Consider the following 17,769-nt stretch of genomic DNA (forward strand, 5'->3'; position numbering starts at 1 on the left):
TTACCCCTTCCCTAGTGTCAAAGACTTCTTGTTCATGACCAACCATTAAAAAACAACACCTCTTAAAAAAAAAACACCTCTTTAGACTATGTACCCACTGATCAGAGCCAGTCCACTAAGGCAAGATACACCCTGATAAGCAGGGGAGTGGGCATGCAGGTACCTACAAATAAAGAGATTGGGAATCCCCATCTCCTGGGTAGAAGCTAGACAAGATTTGAGAAGCTCCTTAAGAGAGAGCTTGTGCCCTTTAGAAAGGCAACCCACCTTTCTTATGTTTCTCTTTTATCATATGGTTCATCCTGGTCCTTCCCCATCCCTTGACCGTACCTTCTTTCTCACCAGTCTTTCCCGCTCTATCTGCATCATGATTTGTTCTCGTTCTATACGTAGCTGTTCAGCTGCTTCCCGTGCCTTAACTTCTGCCTCTACCTTCTAATAAGATGGAAAAAAGAACAAGTTATTTGTGCTTGTTAGTCAAAATACTTTGGAGTTCTTACATCTATCAATTTTTTTTTCTTTTTTTATGGCCACACAGACCAAAAAGTGAGCACAACTAGAAATATAGCAAGTGAAAGCCTCAATATCTGGGCTTAGGTTTTACATCATCTTTACAGCATGGATTAAAAATCTAGTATGAAGCCAATATTAGCTCCTTAAAGGCAAGGACCCCATTTTATTTATCTTTTAATAGCCCAAGCACAATGCTTCACATACCAAAGATTCTTAAAAATATTAGTTGAATGCATAAATGAAATTCTGTGAAACATTTAATGTTCACTTGATGAAGTAACATGCTTCAGGGTGAGAGGTATTGGGAAATATACAATTGTAATCTTTGCTTCCAATTTAATGTTACTATATGAGAGAGAAACAGGACCCCCTATTCCTGTGTCAGACTTGTTTGTTGGTCAGTCATTTTTTAAAAAACCCTTACCTCTTGTCTTACAATTGATGCTAAGTATCTCTTCCAAGACAGAAGAGTGCTAAGGGCTGGAAATTGGGGTCAAGTGCCTTGCCTAGTGTCACATAGATAGGAAGTATCTGGGGCTAGCTTTGAACCCAGGACTTTCCATCCCTGGGTCTGGACCAATCATTTGTTATGTTTTACACATGTGCTCCATCAGGGTCCGACCACACTGTGGGAGGATTCCTCTCAGTTCCATGTATCCTCATTTTAAGAGAAACATAGACCAGCTAAAGCATGTCTAGAGGGGAAGTTTGAGAGAAGGCAAAACTACTTAATAAGAAGAATATCTGAAGGGCTGGGGATATTTAGCATGAAGGAGAGAAATGATGGTCAAGGAAGTGGGACTCTGTTCAAGTATTCAAATATATGAAGGGTTATCATGAGGAAGAAGAATTCATTTTCTGCATGGCTCTGTAGTATAAAAGTAGGACTGATGGATGAAGGTACAAAGAGGGTGAATTAAATACACGTTAAGAAGGAACCATTTAAAAAGCAGGGCAGGAGGGGGAATCTGCTTTGGTAGACAGTGAGTTTCCTTGCCATGGAAAGATTCTAGAAAAGGTTGGATTGATCATCTTTGGGGGATTCTCCAGAGGGGATTCATGCACTGGACTAGTGTAACGTGAATGACCTTGAAGGTTTCTTCTAACACTCAACACATGAGTCTATGATTCCATTATTTAACTTAAAGTTTGTTTCTTCGAAGAACTATGTTCAATAGTTCCTTGAATAGAGCAAGTCACCTAACCAACGCTCTGTCTGCCTCAGTTAACTCAACTATGAAATGGGGAATCATATAGCTCCTACTGTCTCCCAGCATTGCTGTGGGATCAAAGAAGATCACATTTGTTTTTAAAAAATGCCTGGCATAGAGCAGAAATTTAATAAATGCCTGCTCCCTCCTCTGCCCTCACCTTCCCAAAAAGACACATGCTGTACCTGCTTTTCGATTCTGAGTCTTTCTTGCTCTTCCTTCTCTTGCTTTTCTTTTTCTTGTTGCTCTCTTAAGAGCTGTTCTTCCTTAGCTTTCTTCTGGGCTTCTTCTTTTGCTTTTCTCTTCTCTTCTTCTTCTCTCTGTTTCTTTTCTTCTTCCCTCTTATGGTCTTCTTGTTCTTGGAGAATCCTGTCTTCTTCTGCCTTCCTTTCTTGTTCTTCTCTCTCTAGCCTTTTAATAAAAACACATTAATTTAATTAATAAAATTGATTTACTAAATGTAATAAAAATGTCACATTTAATTTAAATAAATGCAAATCATATTTAATAAAAACATCACATTCAAAAGAAGTTGAAAGAAGTCCTAATGAACACAGTCCACATAATAATAAGTAATAAAAACTAATTAATATTAATATATAATAAGAACTATAAATAATAGGGTTAGGGTTAGGTGTTTATGTACCAGTTCTGATCCTTACAACAACTCTGGGAGATGTTGTTATCATATTAATTTTATAAAGCAGAAACTGAGGCAAACAGGATAAGTCATTTGTCTAGGGGCAATCTGCCAGTAAGTATCTTAGGCTTGATTTGAACTCAGCTCTTTATAACTCTCTAGGCCCAATATTTGATCCACTTTGTCATGTAGGTGCTCACAAAGGCACCTCCCTCATCATGCTCCCAAATATGTGCTTTTTATATCTGTAGCCATTTACATATATTCATGACTTGGGCTTAAAAGTTTAAAAGGCTAGGTGAAGGGGCATCTAGGTACCATAGTAGATAGAGTTCCAAACCTGGAGTTGTGAGGATCTGAGTTCAAATCTGGCCTTTCTAGCCATGAGTCTTTGGGCAAGTCATTTAATATTGCTTACCCTCTGCTCTTATATCTTAGAGTTGTCACTAAGACAGAAAAAAGGGTTTGAAAATAAATGAATGAATAAATAAACAAATAAATAAGGCTTGGTTGAGGCTCTAAATTACTTGAATTTCCAACCCCTCCCTCAAAAAGGATTAAACAAAGTTGATTTTAAATTCAGTTATATGCAAGGGAATGACATTATAATAACCTAACAAATTATAGACTATAAAATGTCAACACTAAACAACAGTGATTAAAAGAAAGAGTCCACCACTCTTATATAATGATGAATCTCAAATGTAGAAATGAGATGAAAAAAAGCTTACATCAACTCTAAGTGTGTCAGTGGCCACGTGGATGCTACTTAATGATTTCAGAGCATCTGAGAAGGTTATTCAAGGCCTGCTTTGGTTGGAATTGAAGCTTCAAAGGCAGAGGACAAATGGAAAGAAACTTCAAAGGACCCTTCTGGAATTAATTATTTAAAAATCAATAGTACTGATTTTCAGTTTAATATTTAATAGTGTTAAAAAGAATTATTTTGCCTTTTATCCAACACAGAGGAAACCATTTGTGGCAATATCTAGGCATCTTCCCTCCATAAATTAAAGCATTGGTCAAAAAGGGCTGGGGGAAGAGGAGAAGGAAAAAGAAAATGAGAAAAACCTGTACTTAACAGGAGGCCTTATATACTTCCTAGCCGTGAGACCTTGGGCAAGTCACTTAATATTGCTTACCCTTTGCTCTTATATCTTAGAGTTGTCACTAAGACAGAAAATAAGGGTTTGAAAATAAATGAATGAATAAATAAACAAACAAATAAATAAGGCTTGGTTGAGGCTCTAAATTACTTGAAGTTCCAACCCCTCCCTCAAAAAGGATTAAACAAAGTTGATTTTAAATTCAGTTATATGCAGGGGAATGACATTATAATAACCTAACAAATTATAGACTATAAAATGTCAACACTAAACAACAGTGATTGAAAGAGTCCACCACTCTTGTATAATGATGCCTTCTTATTTAGTGAAGTTATGAGAAGCATTGGATTTGAAATCAGAAGTCCCAAATCAGAATTCATTGGCAGGGATACCTGAGTGGCTCAGTGGATAGAGAACCAGGCCTAAACATGGGAGGTCTTGGGTTCAACTGTGACCTTAGATTCATTCTAGCTGGGTGACAAGTCACTTAATTCCAGTTGCTTAAATCTTACCGCTCTCTTCTGTCTTAAAACCAATACTTAGCATTCTAAGACAGAAAGTAAGGCTTTAAAGAAACAATAAAAACTGTATTAAAGACTTCTGGAACACCCTGTTTTTAGACAATTCATATTTATAATTATAATATAATAAGCCTTAAAAGATAGCTTAAAACTACACTAAGAATTTTGTGATGCCCCTGTATCCCTAATTGATTTCCATTTGAAGGCAAACATGATTCAAAAAAGCAAGATAAAAATGTTGCAGAAAAACACCTCAAAATTCTCTTAAAATGATGTCTTTTTTTCTGTCTTTCTGATTTTCTGTCTCTCTTCTATCTCTATCTCTTTCCCCTTTCTTTGTCCTTCTTCCTCTTTCTTCTGTCTCCTGTCTATCTTTCTATGATCTTTCTCTCTTTGCCTTTTTCTAAAAGAAATGCACAATCCAATTACTGGGCACAACTATTATGATATTAAAAATATTCTCAACTAATAAAATTGTGTAAACCCTTTGAGTCAGCTAGGCCACTACTAAGTCTATATACCAAAGATATATATATATATATTTTTTTTAAGAGGGAAAGAACCTATCTGTGCTAAAATATTTATGGCAGGTTTTTGGTGGTGGAAAAGAATTGGAAACTGAAAAGATTCCCATCAATTGGGGAAAGGCTGAGCAAATTGTAACATGATTGTAATGGAATATTAGTGTGCTATAAGAAATGACAAACAGGATGATTTCAGAAAAACCTGGAAAGACTTACATGAAATGAAGCAAAGTGAAATGAGCAGAAACCAGAATAGTGTACACAGTAACGGTAATAATTCAGGATGAATGTCTGTGAAAAACTTAGCTATTTTCAACAATACAATGATCCAAGACAATTCTGAAGGACCTATAATGAAAAATGCTATCTACTTCCAGAGAAAGAACTGATGAAGCCTGAATGCAGATCAAAGCAAACTTTTTAAAACTTTATTTTTCTAGTTTGGGGTTTTTGGGGTTTTTTTTGGTCTGTCTTTCACAGTATGACTGATATGGGAATATGCGTTGCATGACTGTACACATATAATCTATTTCAAATTGCCATCATAGGAGAGGGTGATTGAGGGAGAGAATTTGGAAATCAAAATTTTAGACATTTAATGTTAAAATTGTTTTTACGTGTAATTGGGAAAAAAAGAAAATATTTAAAAAATTTAAATACTCTCAATTAGCAAAAGAATATGTCTCCCTTCTAATAAACTCAGATCAATTTTGAATCAGTCTGAGAGACTGGGTGGGACACCAAAAATATGGAGATAAATCATTTAAGCTCTTCATATGTCACTTTCCTCCTCTGTAAAAAATGAGAATCCTGCTCTACTTCTATTATGAAAGAAAAGTGCTTTGCACACTTAAAGTGCAAAAAAATTGTGAATGACCCCTTCTATTAAAAATATCATTCAGAAAAGAAGAATGGGGGACTTCCGGTTAAGATGGCGGCTTAGAGAAAGCTAAAGCTCAGATCTCCGGAAAACCCTTCCCGACCGATCTCAAACTATAAGCTCCTAAGGCGCCGAAATTCAAAACGATCAACAGCACAGACCCTGGGAACTCTCCTCCTGGACCTGGACCCAGATCAAAAGGTACGGCTCCCCTCAAAAGCCAGAACCCGAGATCACTCGGACCTCAGGGGTAGGAGCGCAGAGTCCAAGGCTCCCGGAAGCCGCAGCCCCGCCGGGCTCAGAGAGCAGAACCCTCAGGGCCTTCTACCCGAGTCCCAGTGAAAGTTACTGCCTGGGGCTTCCGCTGCAGAGAGCTGGTCTAAACAACAGCAACCCTCAGGGCGGGCAAGACAGCCTCACGGGCTGGATCCTGCTATCCAAGTCTCAGTGAAAGTCCTTGCCCTCAGAGCTTGGGAAAGCTGCAGCCCATCCCCCCGGCAGGCGGAGGAAACAGCCTCACGGCCAGCGATTCTGAAGGCAACTTCCGCAAAGCGAGCCGGGGGGAGAGTGTGGCCTCGTGGTCCGACCCTTCCACTCCAGTTCCAGTGAGGCATATTCAGTTTAACCCAGGGAAAGCTCATAGAACCATCTGCCCAGGACTAAAGCCTCTGATCACCAGACAGAGATAAGAAAAGCTAATCCTCCACATTCAGAGATGACAAACTCCACAGAAGCACAGAAGCCCCAAAATACCAAGAAAAATAAGAAGAAAGGGGTGACTTTGGACACATTCTATGGAGCCAAAATACAAAATACAGAGCAGATAGAAGAAGATATACAAGAAAATTCTCCAAAATCTTCCAAAGGAAATAGAAACTCTCCACAAACCCCTGAAGAATTTGAATCAGAAATGACCAAAAAGATGGAAGCCCTCTGGGAGGAAAAGTGGGAAATAATGCAAAAGAAATTCATGCATCTACAAAACCAGTTTGACCAAACTGTAAAAGAAAACCAGGCTTTAAAGCAAGAACTAATAAAGCAAAGCCAAAACACCAAGAAATTAGAAGAGAACATAAAATATCTCACCGACAAGGTGACAGATCTGGAAAATAGAGGGAGAAGAGATAATTTAAGAATAATTGGACTCCCAGAAAAGCCAGAAATAAACACCAAACTGGACATGGTGATACAAGATATAATCAAAGAAAATTGCCCAGAGATTCTAGAACAAGGGGGCAATGCAGCCACTGACAGAGCTCACAGAACACCTTCTACACTAAACCCCCAAAAGACAACTCCCAGGAATGTAATTGCCAAATTCCAAAGCTATCAAACAAAAGAAAAAATCCTACAGGAAGCCAGAAAAAGACAATTTAGATATAAAGGAATGCCAATCAGGGTCACACAAGACCTTGCAAGTTCTACTCTGAATGATCGTAAGGCATGGAACATGATCTTCAGAAAGGCAAGAGAGCTGGGTCTCCAACCAAGAATCAGCTACCCAGCAAAACTGACTATATACTTCCAAGGGAAAGTATGGGCATTCAACAAAATAGAAGACTTCCAACTTTTTGCAAAGAAAAGACCAGAGCTCTGTGGAAAGTTTGATACCGAAAATCAAAGAGCAAGGAATACCTGAAAAGGTAAATATTAAGGAAAGGGGAAAAATGTTATCTTCTTCTTTTACTCAAACTCTCTTCTATAAGGACTACATTTATATCAATCTATGTATACTAACATATGGGGAAAATGTAATGTATAAATAGGGGGTAAAGAAAGACCAAATAGAATAATGGTTCTCACACAAAGATTCACATGGGAAGGGGAGGGGAAGAAAACTCCTATAAGAAGGAGAGGAAGAGAGGGGGGGGGGGTTACTTAAACCTCAATCTCAGGGAAATCAACTCTGAGAGGGAAAAACATCCAGATCCATTGGGATCTTGAATTCTATCTTACCCAACAAGGGTAAGGAAAAGGGAAAACCAAGGGGGGGAAGGGGAGAGGGAGAACAAAAAGGGAGGGAAAGAGAGGGGGGAGGGGGAGGGAAGAAAAAGGGAGGGACTAAAAAGGGAAACATCAAGGGAGGGGACAAGGGGCACTGATTCAAAGTAAATCACTGGACTAAAAGGTAGAGCCGAAGAAGAAAAGGTTAGAATTAGGGAAGGCAATCAAAATGCCAGGGAGTCCACAAATGACAATCATAACTTTGAACGTGAATGGGATGAACTCACCCATAAAACGTAGACGAATAGCAGAATGGATCAGAATCCAAAACCCTACCATATGTTGTCTTCAAGAAACACACATGAGGCGGGTTGACACCCACAAGGTCAGAATTAAAGGATGGAGTAAGACCTTCTGGGCCTCAACTGATAGAAAGAAGGCAGGAGTGGTAATCATGATATCTGATAAAGCCAAAGCAAAAATAGACCTGATCAAAAGGGATAGGGAAGGTAATTATATTTTGTTAAAAGGGACTCTAGACAACGAGGAAATATCATTAATCAACATGTATGCACCAAATAATATAGCACCCAAATTTCTAATGGAGAAACTAGGCGAATTGAAGAAAGAAATAGACAATAAAACCATACTAGTGGGAGACTTAAACCAACCATTATCAAATTTAGATAAATCAAATCAAAAAATAAATAAGAAAGAGGTAAAAGAAGTGAATGAAATCTTAGAAAAATTAGAATTAATAGACATATGGAGAAAAATAAATAGGGATAAAAAGGAATACACCTTCTTCTCAGCACCACATGGCACATTCACAAAAATTGACCATACATTAGGTCACAGAAACATAGCACACAAATGCAAAAAAGCAGAAATAATGAATGCAGCCTTCTCAGATCACAAGGCAATAAAAATAATGATTAGTAATGGTACATGGAAAACCAAATCTAAAACCAATTGGAAATTAAACAATATGATACTCCAAAACCGTTTAGTTAAAGAAGAAATCATAGAAACAATTAATAATTTCATTAAGGAAAATGACAATGGCGAAACATCCTTTCAAACCTTTTGGGATGCAGCCAAAGCGGTAATCAGAGGCAAATTCATATCCCTGAAAGCTTATATTAACAAACAAGGGAGAGCAGAGATCAATCAATTGGAAATGCAATTGAAAAAACTCGAAAGCGATCAAATTAAAAACCCCCAGCAGAAAACCAAATTAGAAATCCTAAAAATTAAGGAAGAAATTAATAAAATCGAAAGTGATAGAACTATTGATTTAATAAATAAGACAAGAAGCTGGTACTTTGAAAAAACAAACAAAATAGACAAAGTACTGGTCAATCTAATTAAAAAAAGGAAGGAAGAAAAGCAAATTCACAGCATTAAAGATGAAAAGGGGGACAGCACCTCCAATGAGGAGGAAATTAAGGCAATCATTAGAAATTACTTTGCCCAATTATATGGCAACAAATACACCAATTTAGGAGAAATGGATGAATATATACAAAAATACAAACTGCCTAGACTAACAGAAGAGGAAATAGAATTCTTAAATAATCCCATATCAGAAATTGAAATCCATCAAGCCATCAAAGAACTTCCTAAGAAAAAATCCCCAGGGCCTGATGGATTCACCTGTGAATTCTATCAAACATTCAGAGAACAGTTAACCCCAATACTATACAAACTATTTGACACAATAAGCAAAGAGGGAGTTCTACCAAACTCCTTTTACGACACAAACATGGTACTGATTCCAAAACCAGGCAGGTCAAAAACAGAGAAAGAAAACTATAGGCCAATCTCCATAATGAATATAGATGCAAAAATCTTAAATAGGATACTAGCAAAAAGACTCCAGCAAGTGATCAGAAGGATCATTCACCATGATCAAGTAGGATTCATACCAGGGATGCAGGGCTGGTTCAACATTAGGAAAACCATCCACATAATTGACCACATCAACAAGCAAACTAGCAAGAACCACATGATTATCTCAATAGATGCAGAAAAAGCCTTTGATAAAATACAACACCCATTCCTATTAAAAACACTAGAAAGCATAGGAATAGAAGGGTCATTCCTAAAAATAATAAACAGTATATATCTAAAACCAACAGCTAACATCATCTGCAATGGGGATAAACTAGATGCATTCCCAATAAGAACAGGAGTGAAACAAGGATGCCCATTATCACCCCTACTATTTGACATTGTACTAGAAACACTAGCAGTAGCAATTAGAGAAGATAAAGAAATTGAAGGCATCAAAATAGGCAAGGAGGAGACCAAGTTATCACTCTTTGTGGATGACATGATGGTCTACTTAAAGAATCCTAGAGATTCAACCAAAAAGCTAATTGAAATAATCAACAACTTTAGCAAAGTTGCAGGATACAAAATAAACCCACATAAATCATCAGCTTTTCTATATATCTCCAACACAGCTCAGCTGCAAGAACTAGAAAGAGAAATCCCATTCAAAATCACCTTAGACAAAATAAAATACCTAGGAATCTACCTCCCGAGACAAACACAGGAACTATATGAACACAACTACAAAACACTCGCCACACAACTAAAACTAGACCTGAACAAATGGAAAAACATTAACTGCTCATGGATAGGACGAGCCAATATAATAAAAATGACCATCCTACCCAAACTTATTTATCTATTTAGTGCCATACCCATTGAACTACCAAAATACTTCTTCACTGATTTAGAAAAAACCATAACAAAGTTCATTTGGAAGAACAAAAGATCAAGGATATCCAGGGAAATAATGAAAAAAAACACATACGATGGGGGCCTTGCAGTCCCTGACCTAAAACTATATTACAAAGCAGCAGTCATCAAAACAATTTGGTACTGGCTAAGAAACAGAAAGGAAGATCAGTGGAATAGACTGGGGGAAAGCGACCTCAGCAAGACAGTATACGATAAACCCAAAGATCCCAGCTTTTGGGACAAAAATCCACTATTCGATAAAAACTGCTGGGAAAATTGGAAGACAGTGTGGGAGAGACTAGGAATAGATCAACACCTCACACCCTACACCAAGATAAATTCAAAATGGGTGAGTGACTTAAACATAAAGAAGGAAACCATAAGTAAATTGGGTAAACACAGAATAGTATACATGTCAGACCTTTGGGAGGGGAAAGGCTTTAAAACCAAGCAAGATATAGAAAGAATCACAAAATGTAAAATAAATAATTTTGACTACATCAAACTAAAAAGCTTTTGTACAAACAAAACCAATATAACTAAAATCAGAAGGGAAACAACAAATTGGGAAAAAATCTTCATAGAAACCTCTGACAAAGGTTTAATTACTCATATTTATAATGAGCTAAATCAATTGTACAAAAAATCAAGCCATTCTCCAATTGATAAATGGGCAAGGGACATGGATAGGCAGTTCTCAGATAAAGAAATCAAAACTATTAACAAGCACATGAAGAAGTGCTCTACATCTCTTATAATCAGAGAGATGCAAATCAAAACAACTCTGAGGTATCACCTCACACCTAGCAGATTGGCTAACATAACAGCTATGGAAAGTAATGAATGCTGGAGGGGATGTGGCAAAGTAGGGACATTAATTCATTGCTGGTGGAGTTGTGAATTGATCCAACCATTCTGGAGGGCAATTTGGAACTATGCCCAAAGGGCGACAAAAGAATATCTACCCTTTGACCCAGCCATAGCACTGCTGGGTCTGTACCCCAAAGAGATAATGGACAAAAAGACTTGTAGAAAAATATTCATAGCTGCGCTCTTTGTGGTGGCCAAAAACTGGAAAACGAGGGGATGCCCATCAATTGGGGAATGGCTGAACAAACTGTGGTATATGTTGGTGATGGAATACTATTGTGCTCAAAGGAATAATAAAGTGGAGAAGTTCCATGGAGACTGGAACAACCTCCAGGAAGTGATGCAGAGCAAAAGGAGAAGAACCAGGAGAACATTGTACACAGAGACTAATACACTGTGGTATAATCGAACGTAATGGACTTCTCCATTAGTGGCGGTGTAATGTCCCTGAACAACTTGCAGGGATCCAGGAGAAAAAAACACCATTCATAAGCAAAGGATAAACTATGGGAGTGGAAACACCGAGGAAAAGCAACTGCCTGAATACAGAGGCTGAGGGGACATGACAGAGGACAGACTCTAAATGAACACTCTAGTGCAAATACTATCAACAAAGCAATGGGTTCAAATCAAGAAAACATCTAATGCCCAGTGGACTTACGCGTCGGCTATGGGGGGTGGGGGGGAGGAAAAGAAAATGATCTTTAACAAATAATGCTTGGAAATGATCAAATAAAATATATTTTTAAAAAAAAAAAAGAAAAGAAGAATGGGGCCCTTGTTTCCAACTCAGTCCCTCAGAGTGGACAGTGCCCACACTTCAGAAGTGTAGACTACCTCTCTCGCTCTTCCCTCTCCTGCCTCTCTTGTTCTTCTTGCTCTTTTTGCAGACGAACCTGCCTCCTCTTCTCAGCCAGGATTTTGGAGGCTTCTTCTGCATCAGTTGTTCCTGCAGTGAACTTCCCTGATGGTGCATGAAGTATCAGAACATTAAAGAGTACAGGAGCAGGTAAATGGACAGAATAACCCCAATGATCTCCACCAGGATAGCATTCAAGGCCTCCTCCCAACAATAATGCACAGGTGTGCTGGAAAATGTGCTTCCCAGCCCTGGCAGCATTTCCCTGGGGAAACTTTGGAGGAAGCCTTTTAAGAGATGTAGTCTATGAAAGGGTGTTGGGCTTAGAGACTTCCTGAAGACCTGAATCTGATTCTCTCCCAAAACACTGACTAATTGTGAGTGACTCTGGTAGTTACTTCAACCACTCTCAGTCCTGCCTCCCTTCCCTTATTTGTAAAATAGGAATAATAGCAGCACCTACCATGTCAGAATCACAGGAGTTAACATTTAAAATGCTTCATGAACTTTAAATTACCATATAAATGCTAGATTTTATTAATGTTATTTTTAAATACTTTAAATACTCAAAAATAAAAAGGCTTTGATAGCATTCTTCGATTGCCTTATTATTTAAGGAACACAAATTGAGAATGAAGACAAATCCCCTCCCTCCTTTTTTTTGCTGAGAACTAAAATTGGCCCCATATAGCCCATCTTTCTGAGCACATCTAAGGGCCTCTCCAAATCCATTAGCAGAGTCAGCCTGTTCGTCTCTAGCTCTGGTCATTCCCTTTGGGAGATGAGTAAGAGAACACAACAGAAAAACTATCTGAGTTGAAGAGAGGTGTTAGGAGAAATGTCATTTAGCATCAAGAGAGCTTCCCTCTCTCCTCCTCCTCCTCCTCTCAGCAGAGGCCAATGCTTCCCACAAGCAGGATGATTATATGGCCACCTAGAGATCTGCTCACCTAGACCCCCATCCCCAAGACCAACTCCCTCTGCACTGGCTTTATTAAGGAGGCTCACTTACCTTCATTGGTGTCAGTCTTTCCTGTCCAAGGGCTGTGTTTCTCTGCAGAGTGCTTCTCACTTGTCTGATCCCCATGAGCTCCAGGTGCTTTCTGATTCAAAGCCCCTTCTTTTTCCTTGTTTGCTTTTTCTTTGTCTGCTTTCTTCTTGGGAGTCTCTTGGCTGGGAGAAAGGGGGCCGCGGTATTTGATGGGGGATCCTTGGTATGGTTTGGTATTCTTTGGAGATTGTGGATATGTTTTTGCAGGTGGTCTATAAAAATCAAACAAACCAACGCAGGAGTGAAATTCCTGGACCTTAGGGGACATATTGGGTTCTTTCTGTCTCTCCTCCAGACCTCAATATATTTGTGAGATAAGAATGTCAAATGTTCAAATTGGCATTTTAAAGAGAAAGCTTAAATTTTGCCATAAGTCTTAAAATTAAGAAAGGTGTTCAGGAAAAGATATCAGTATCTTCTGGGAGGCAGAATGGTACAGTGGAAAGGGCATTGGCATCACAGTACCTGAGTTCAAATCCCACCTCCTAAGACCTGATCTAGCTTAAATTTCTATACAAATCTTCTCTAGTCCCATCAAATTATTTAACCTGTGTGGTGTGTGCACACAAGCTGGTTCCCTCGGGGAGGAGACATTGTGTTTATAGTGGAAAAGGTGCTGGGTTTGGAATCAGAAGAGCTTAGTTCAAATCTAAGGTTTTGTCATTACTACTTGTATAAACCTAGGCAAATCACTTACCTCTTTGAGCCCAGTTTCCTTATTTATACAATGATATGGGAGTGGTGGTGGATGGGATGGACTCTAGATTCCCTTTTAACTCAACATCCATGAGTCTCTGATCCCTGGATTCTTTTCCCTATACCCTAGAAGAGTCTGGCCCAACTGTATGATTAATTCATGTAATACAGCTATGTGATGCAATAGATAAAATACCAGGACTAGCATCAAGAAGACCTGAGTTCAAACTCAGCAGCAGATTTGGACAAGTGTTACTTTGGACAAGTCATTTTACTCCATTCACCTCAGTTTTTTCAACTGTAAAATGAGCTAGAGAAGGAAATAGTAAACCACTCCAGTATCTTTGCCATGGAAAACCCCAAATGGGGTCATGAGGAGTCACATACCACTGAAACAACTGAACAACAATAAAAAAAGTGGTTTAAACTTTGTATTTAGAATCAAAGGACTTGAAGTTCTCCTTGAAGCTTGGGACCGAGTGTGTGCAATTACTTCTCCAAGATACCACTTCCTCATTTGTTAAGGGAAAGGATTGCACTAGATGATTCCTAAGGTCTGTTCTAGTAATAAAGCTTTTGTTTCCATGAGTATTTATTATACATTTTTATTGCCATCTTTTGTTTCTACATTGCTTCAATTTCCCCTTGCAATCCTCCTTCCCCTCTTCCCTTTTGCAAGAGTGCCATTCCATAAAACAATGAATCTGAGGTTTTACTTTTCAAAATACGTGCATGTCCATTACCTCATTTGCTCCTTGAAATAAAACCTTACAAGGAGCCTATGGCTCGGTAGTCCCATTTACAGAGGAAACTGAGGACTAGAGAAACTAAATAGCATTTTCAAAGATACAGTTAATGGCAGTGAAAGACCTAGAATTTGAGGCTCTTGACTATTGACTCTTGACAATATTTTTCCATAATACAACTCTGTCTTTTCCCTTAAACAAATAAATAAGAGCATAGCATCTATATATAATGAAAATAATAAGGAAGGGATAGAAAGAATAGGCAACAAGTACTTTTAAGTGCCTCCTATGTGCCAGGCTCTGTGTCAAGTACTTTACAAATAGTACTTGGATCTTTATAATTAAACCTTGGGAGGTAGGTACTATTATTATCCCAATTTTACAGTTGAGGAAATTGAAGCAGGCAAAAGTTAAGAGACTTGCCTAAGATCAAACAGCTAGTAAGTGTCTGAGGCTAGATTTGAACGCCAGGCCTAGCACTTTATCCACTGGGGCACATAGCTTGCCAAGACCATGAATTAAAGTGAAAGGGAAAGCATGGCCTCATGCCCAGAAAATGGTACCAGTAAGTAACCTTGAGTCTCTAGAGTTTCAAAAGTAAAGAAGCCTTTTTCTGAAGCTGATATTGATTACTGCTAGGAGATTATTGAGGGCATGTATGAGTCAGGACAGGTCTTCTCATGGTTGTTTTAAATGAATCTTTCACATTTCTCATGAGGCTAGAAAACAAAATTGGATTTTATCTTTTTTTTTTACATCACCCACTCATGTAGCATATTTTCAAAATGCACAATATACTGACTTGAGATGATGATGATGAAAAAAAGCATCATCATGTTTTACCACGGGCTGCTGCGTGATGCAGCAGAAAAAGTGCCATGCCTGGAATGAAGAAGATTCATTTCCATGAGTTCAAATATGACCTCAGACACTTAATAGCCATGTGATATGTGATCCTGGGGCAAGTCACTTTATCTTGTTTGCCTCAGTTTCCTCACCTGCAAAATGGGCTAGAAAAGGAAATGGCAAACCATTCTAGTATCTTTGCTAAGAAAACCCCAAAATGGGGTCATAATGAGTCAGTTTGGATTGACATAGTGGAATACCAACAACTAGGAAGGTCAGGTATAACACAGTAATTTAGAAAGTGAAGCTGACAGCTGGAAAGAATACCCTTGGATTGCTGTCTGGAGGGCATCTCTATGTGGATGTCTAATTGGGAAGGAACAGGAGATACTGCCACTCTCCTCTTCTTTGGGTAATCACTCTTTTCCCCAAGAAACATTTCCGATAAGGGGCATTAAATTCAATTGCATCATAATGGAGAAGAAAACACTCAGTTATGCCTGGCAGCAGACTCGGGGCTTATAAATGTCAGACTGGGCCAGGCTTGACAGTCTATAAGCTCTAACAAAGGAACATCATCATTATGATCTTTAGTCACCTAGAGAACATGCTACAGGGAATCTTAGCCTGGAGTCTGTGAACTTGTTTTATATAGCTATGTAGATAGATGGATATCTACATATATCCATATGATAGATAGATAGATAGATAGATAGATAGATAGATAGATAGATAGATAGATATTCCTATAGGTTTCACTTTATGTATTACATTTTTTTCTGAGAAGGGAAGCTTGTTTTGTTAGACTGAGAAAATGGTTCATAACTCAAAGAAAGGTTAAGAATTCCTAGTCTAAAGAAACCCTGTGTGAGTCAGCATTTTAGAATGAGTCATAGATGGCATTCCCTAACCTATTCCTTCCATGATTCAAAACACATCTAAGCTCTGGAGGCAACTTCAGTTTTCTTTTTTCCTCTCATGGGATCTCTGTTTCATTGCCAATGTTCAAAGGCAATGTTCAACTGGATTCCTAAATAAAAACATTGAAGTTAGCTATGAGAGATATGTGGAAATGAGCACACAAGAGGAGTGAGTTGGCTTTTTGATGGACCGTTCTTTTAAAAAAGCATTAGACTATTTCACATGGAGGGTGCAGAGAGATGGCTCTATCAAGCCTCAGAGACAAAAGTAGATTTGATAGGACTATTTTTGAAAGTGTGATATATTTTCTCACTATATGGGCTATAGTTTGATATCTGATCCTTAGCTTAAAGTACATTTCTGAAACCATTTTTTCTGAAGCCTGGACAGTATTTGGCAGAATATATCCAACTAAAACTGAAAAAGAAGAAATAATCTTAAGATACTCAGTCCAAGAGTAGCCTCCTGGTTCTATGGGCTGGGAAGAGAACAATAAACTTGTATATTGGAGATCAAGGGAGAATAGATTGTGAATTAGATGAGCCCTTTTCAACGTTTGTGGGGTAAACCTATACGATCATAAATCTAAAGATGGAACAGACCTTAAAGGGAAATCTAGATGAGGAAACTGAGGCCTAGGAGGAAGTTACTCCAGATCAGAGAAGTGCGATTCAAACTTCTCAGAGGTGGGATTCAAACTCAGGCTCTCTGATTCTGAAACCAGGTTTCTCTTTTCCATTTTACAAGGCAGACTTCTCATCTTCTACTTGGGTTTCTTTTAATCTCTCTTTTTTTAAGTCATATTGATATTCTTTATTTTTAGCTCAGTGTTATTTCTGGATATACTTTGCCATCCTCCCACCAAATAAATCCTCCCTTGTGACAAAGGAAAACGTTTAACCAAAACCAACTAATAGTTTGACTGTATAGACAGCATTCCAAATCCATGTCCCCTTCTCTCTATTAAAAGGTGGGAGAGTGTGCCTCTCTCATTTCTTAAATGGTTATTATAATTAGCATTCAATTTCTTAAAGTCCCACTAGTTCCATTCTATCTTTTTAGGCTTGTTGAGAGAAGGAAGGAAATATGCATTTATTAAGTACCTACTGTGTGCCAAGCACTGTGCAAAACACTTTACAAATACCATCTCATTTGATCTTCATGACAACCCTGGAAGTCAGTTGCCACTATTACCTCAATTTTTACATAGCTACTAAGGATCTGAAGCTGGATTTGAACTTAGGGATTTCTGACTCTGGCAACTAGATGACCCAGTGGCCAAGAATACTGGGCCTGGAGTCAAGAAGACCTGAGTTCAAAGCCAGTCTTAGATACTTACTAGCTGTTTGACCTTGGGCAAGAAACATCCTCTGTTCATCTTAGTCCAGTGGAGAAGGAAAAGGCAAACTACTCCAATATCTTTTTTTCCCCTAAACCCTTACTTTTCTTCTTAGAGTCTAATACTAAGTATTGGTTCCAAGGCAAAAGAATGGTAAGAACTAGGCAATTAGGGTTAAGTGACTTGCTAAGGGTCATAGAGATAGAAAATGCCTGAGTCCAGATTGGAGCCCAGGACCTCCCATCTCTAGGCTAGCTCTCTATCCACTGAGCCACCTTGCTGCCCCTCACTCCAGTATGTTTGCCAAGAAAACCCCATGGTATGGTTCATGGGGTCATGATGAGTCAAGAC

At 38.4% G+C, this 17,769-nt stretch overlaps 1 protein-coding gene across 15 annotated transcripts in view; it reads right to left on the reverse strand.

Annotated features, from left to right (window-relative positions):
• The window catches only part of MAP7D2 (MAP7 domain containing 2), a 204,314-nt gene that overhangs the window by 22,005 nt on the left and 164,540 nt on the right, over positions 1-17,769 (reverse strand). For all 15 annotated transcript variants that reach the window (XM_007493443.3, XM_007493444.3, XM_007493442.3 and 12 more), the window contains 4 exons: positions 12,832-13,082; positions 11,798-11,924; positions 1,910-2,135; positions 331-435 (listed from right to left, as the gene is read on the reverse strand). In XM_007493443.3, the coding sequence (XP_007493505.1) occupies positions 331-435; positions 1,910-2,135; positions 11,798-11,924; positions 12,832-13,082 (709 nt within the window). The remainder of the gene's footprint in view (positions 1-330; positions 436-1,909; positions 2,136-11,797; positions 11,925-12,831; positions 13,083-17,769) is intronic.

Source organism: Monodelphis domestica, chromosome 4 (genome assembly GCF_027887165.1).
Source record: "Monodelphis domestica isolate mMonDom1 chromosome 4, mMonDom1.pri, whole genome shotgun sequence".
NCBI lineage: Eukaryota > Metazoa > Chordata > Mammalia > Didelphimorphia > Didelphidae > Monodelphis > Monodelphis domestica.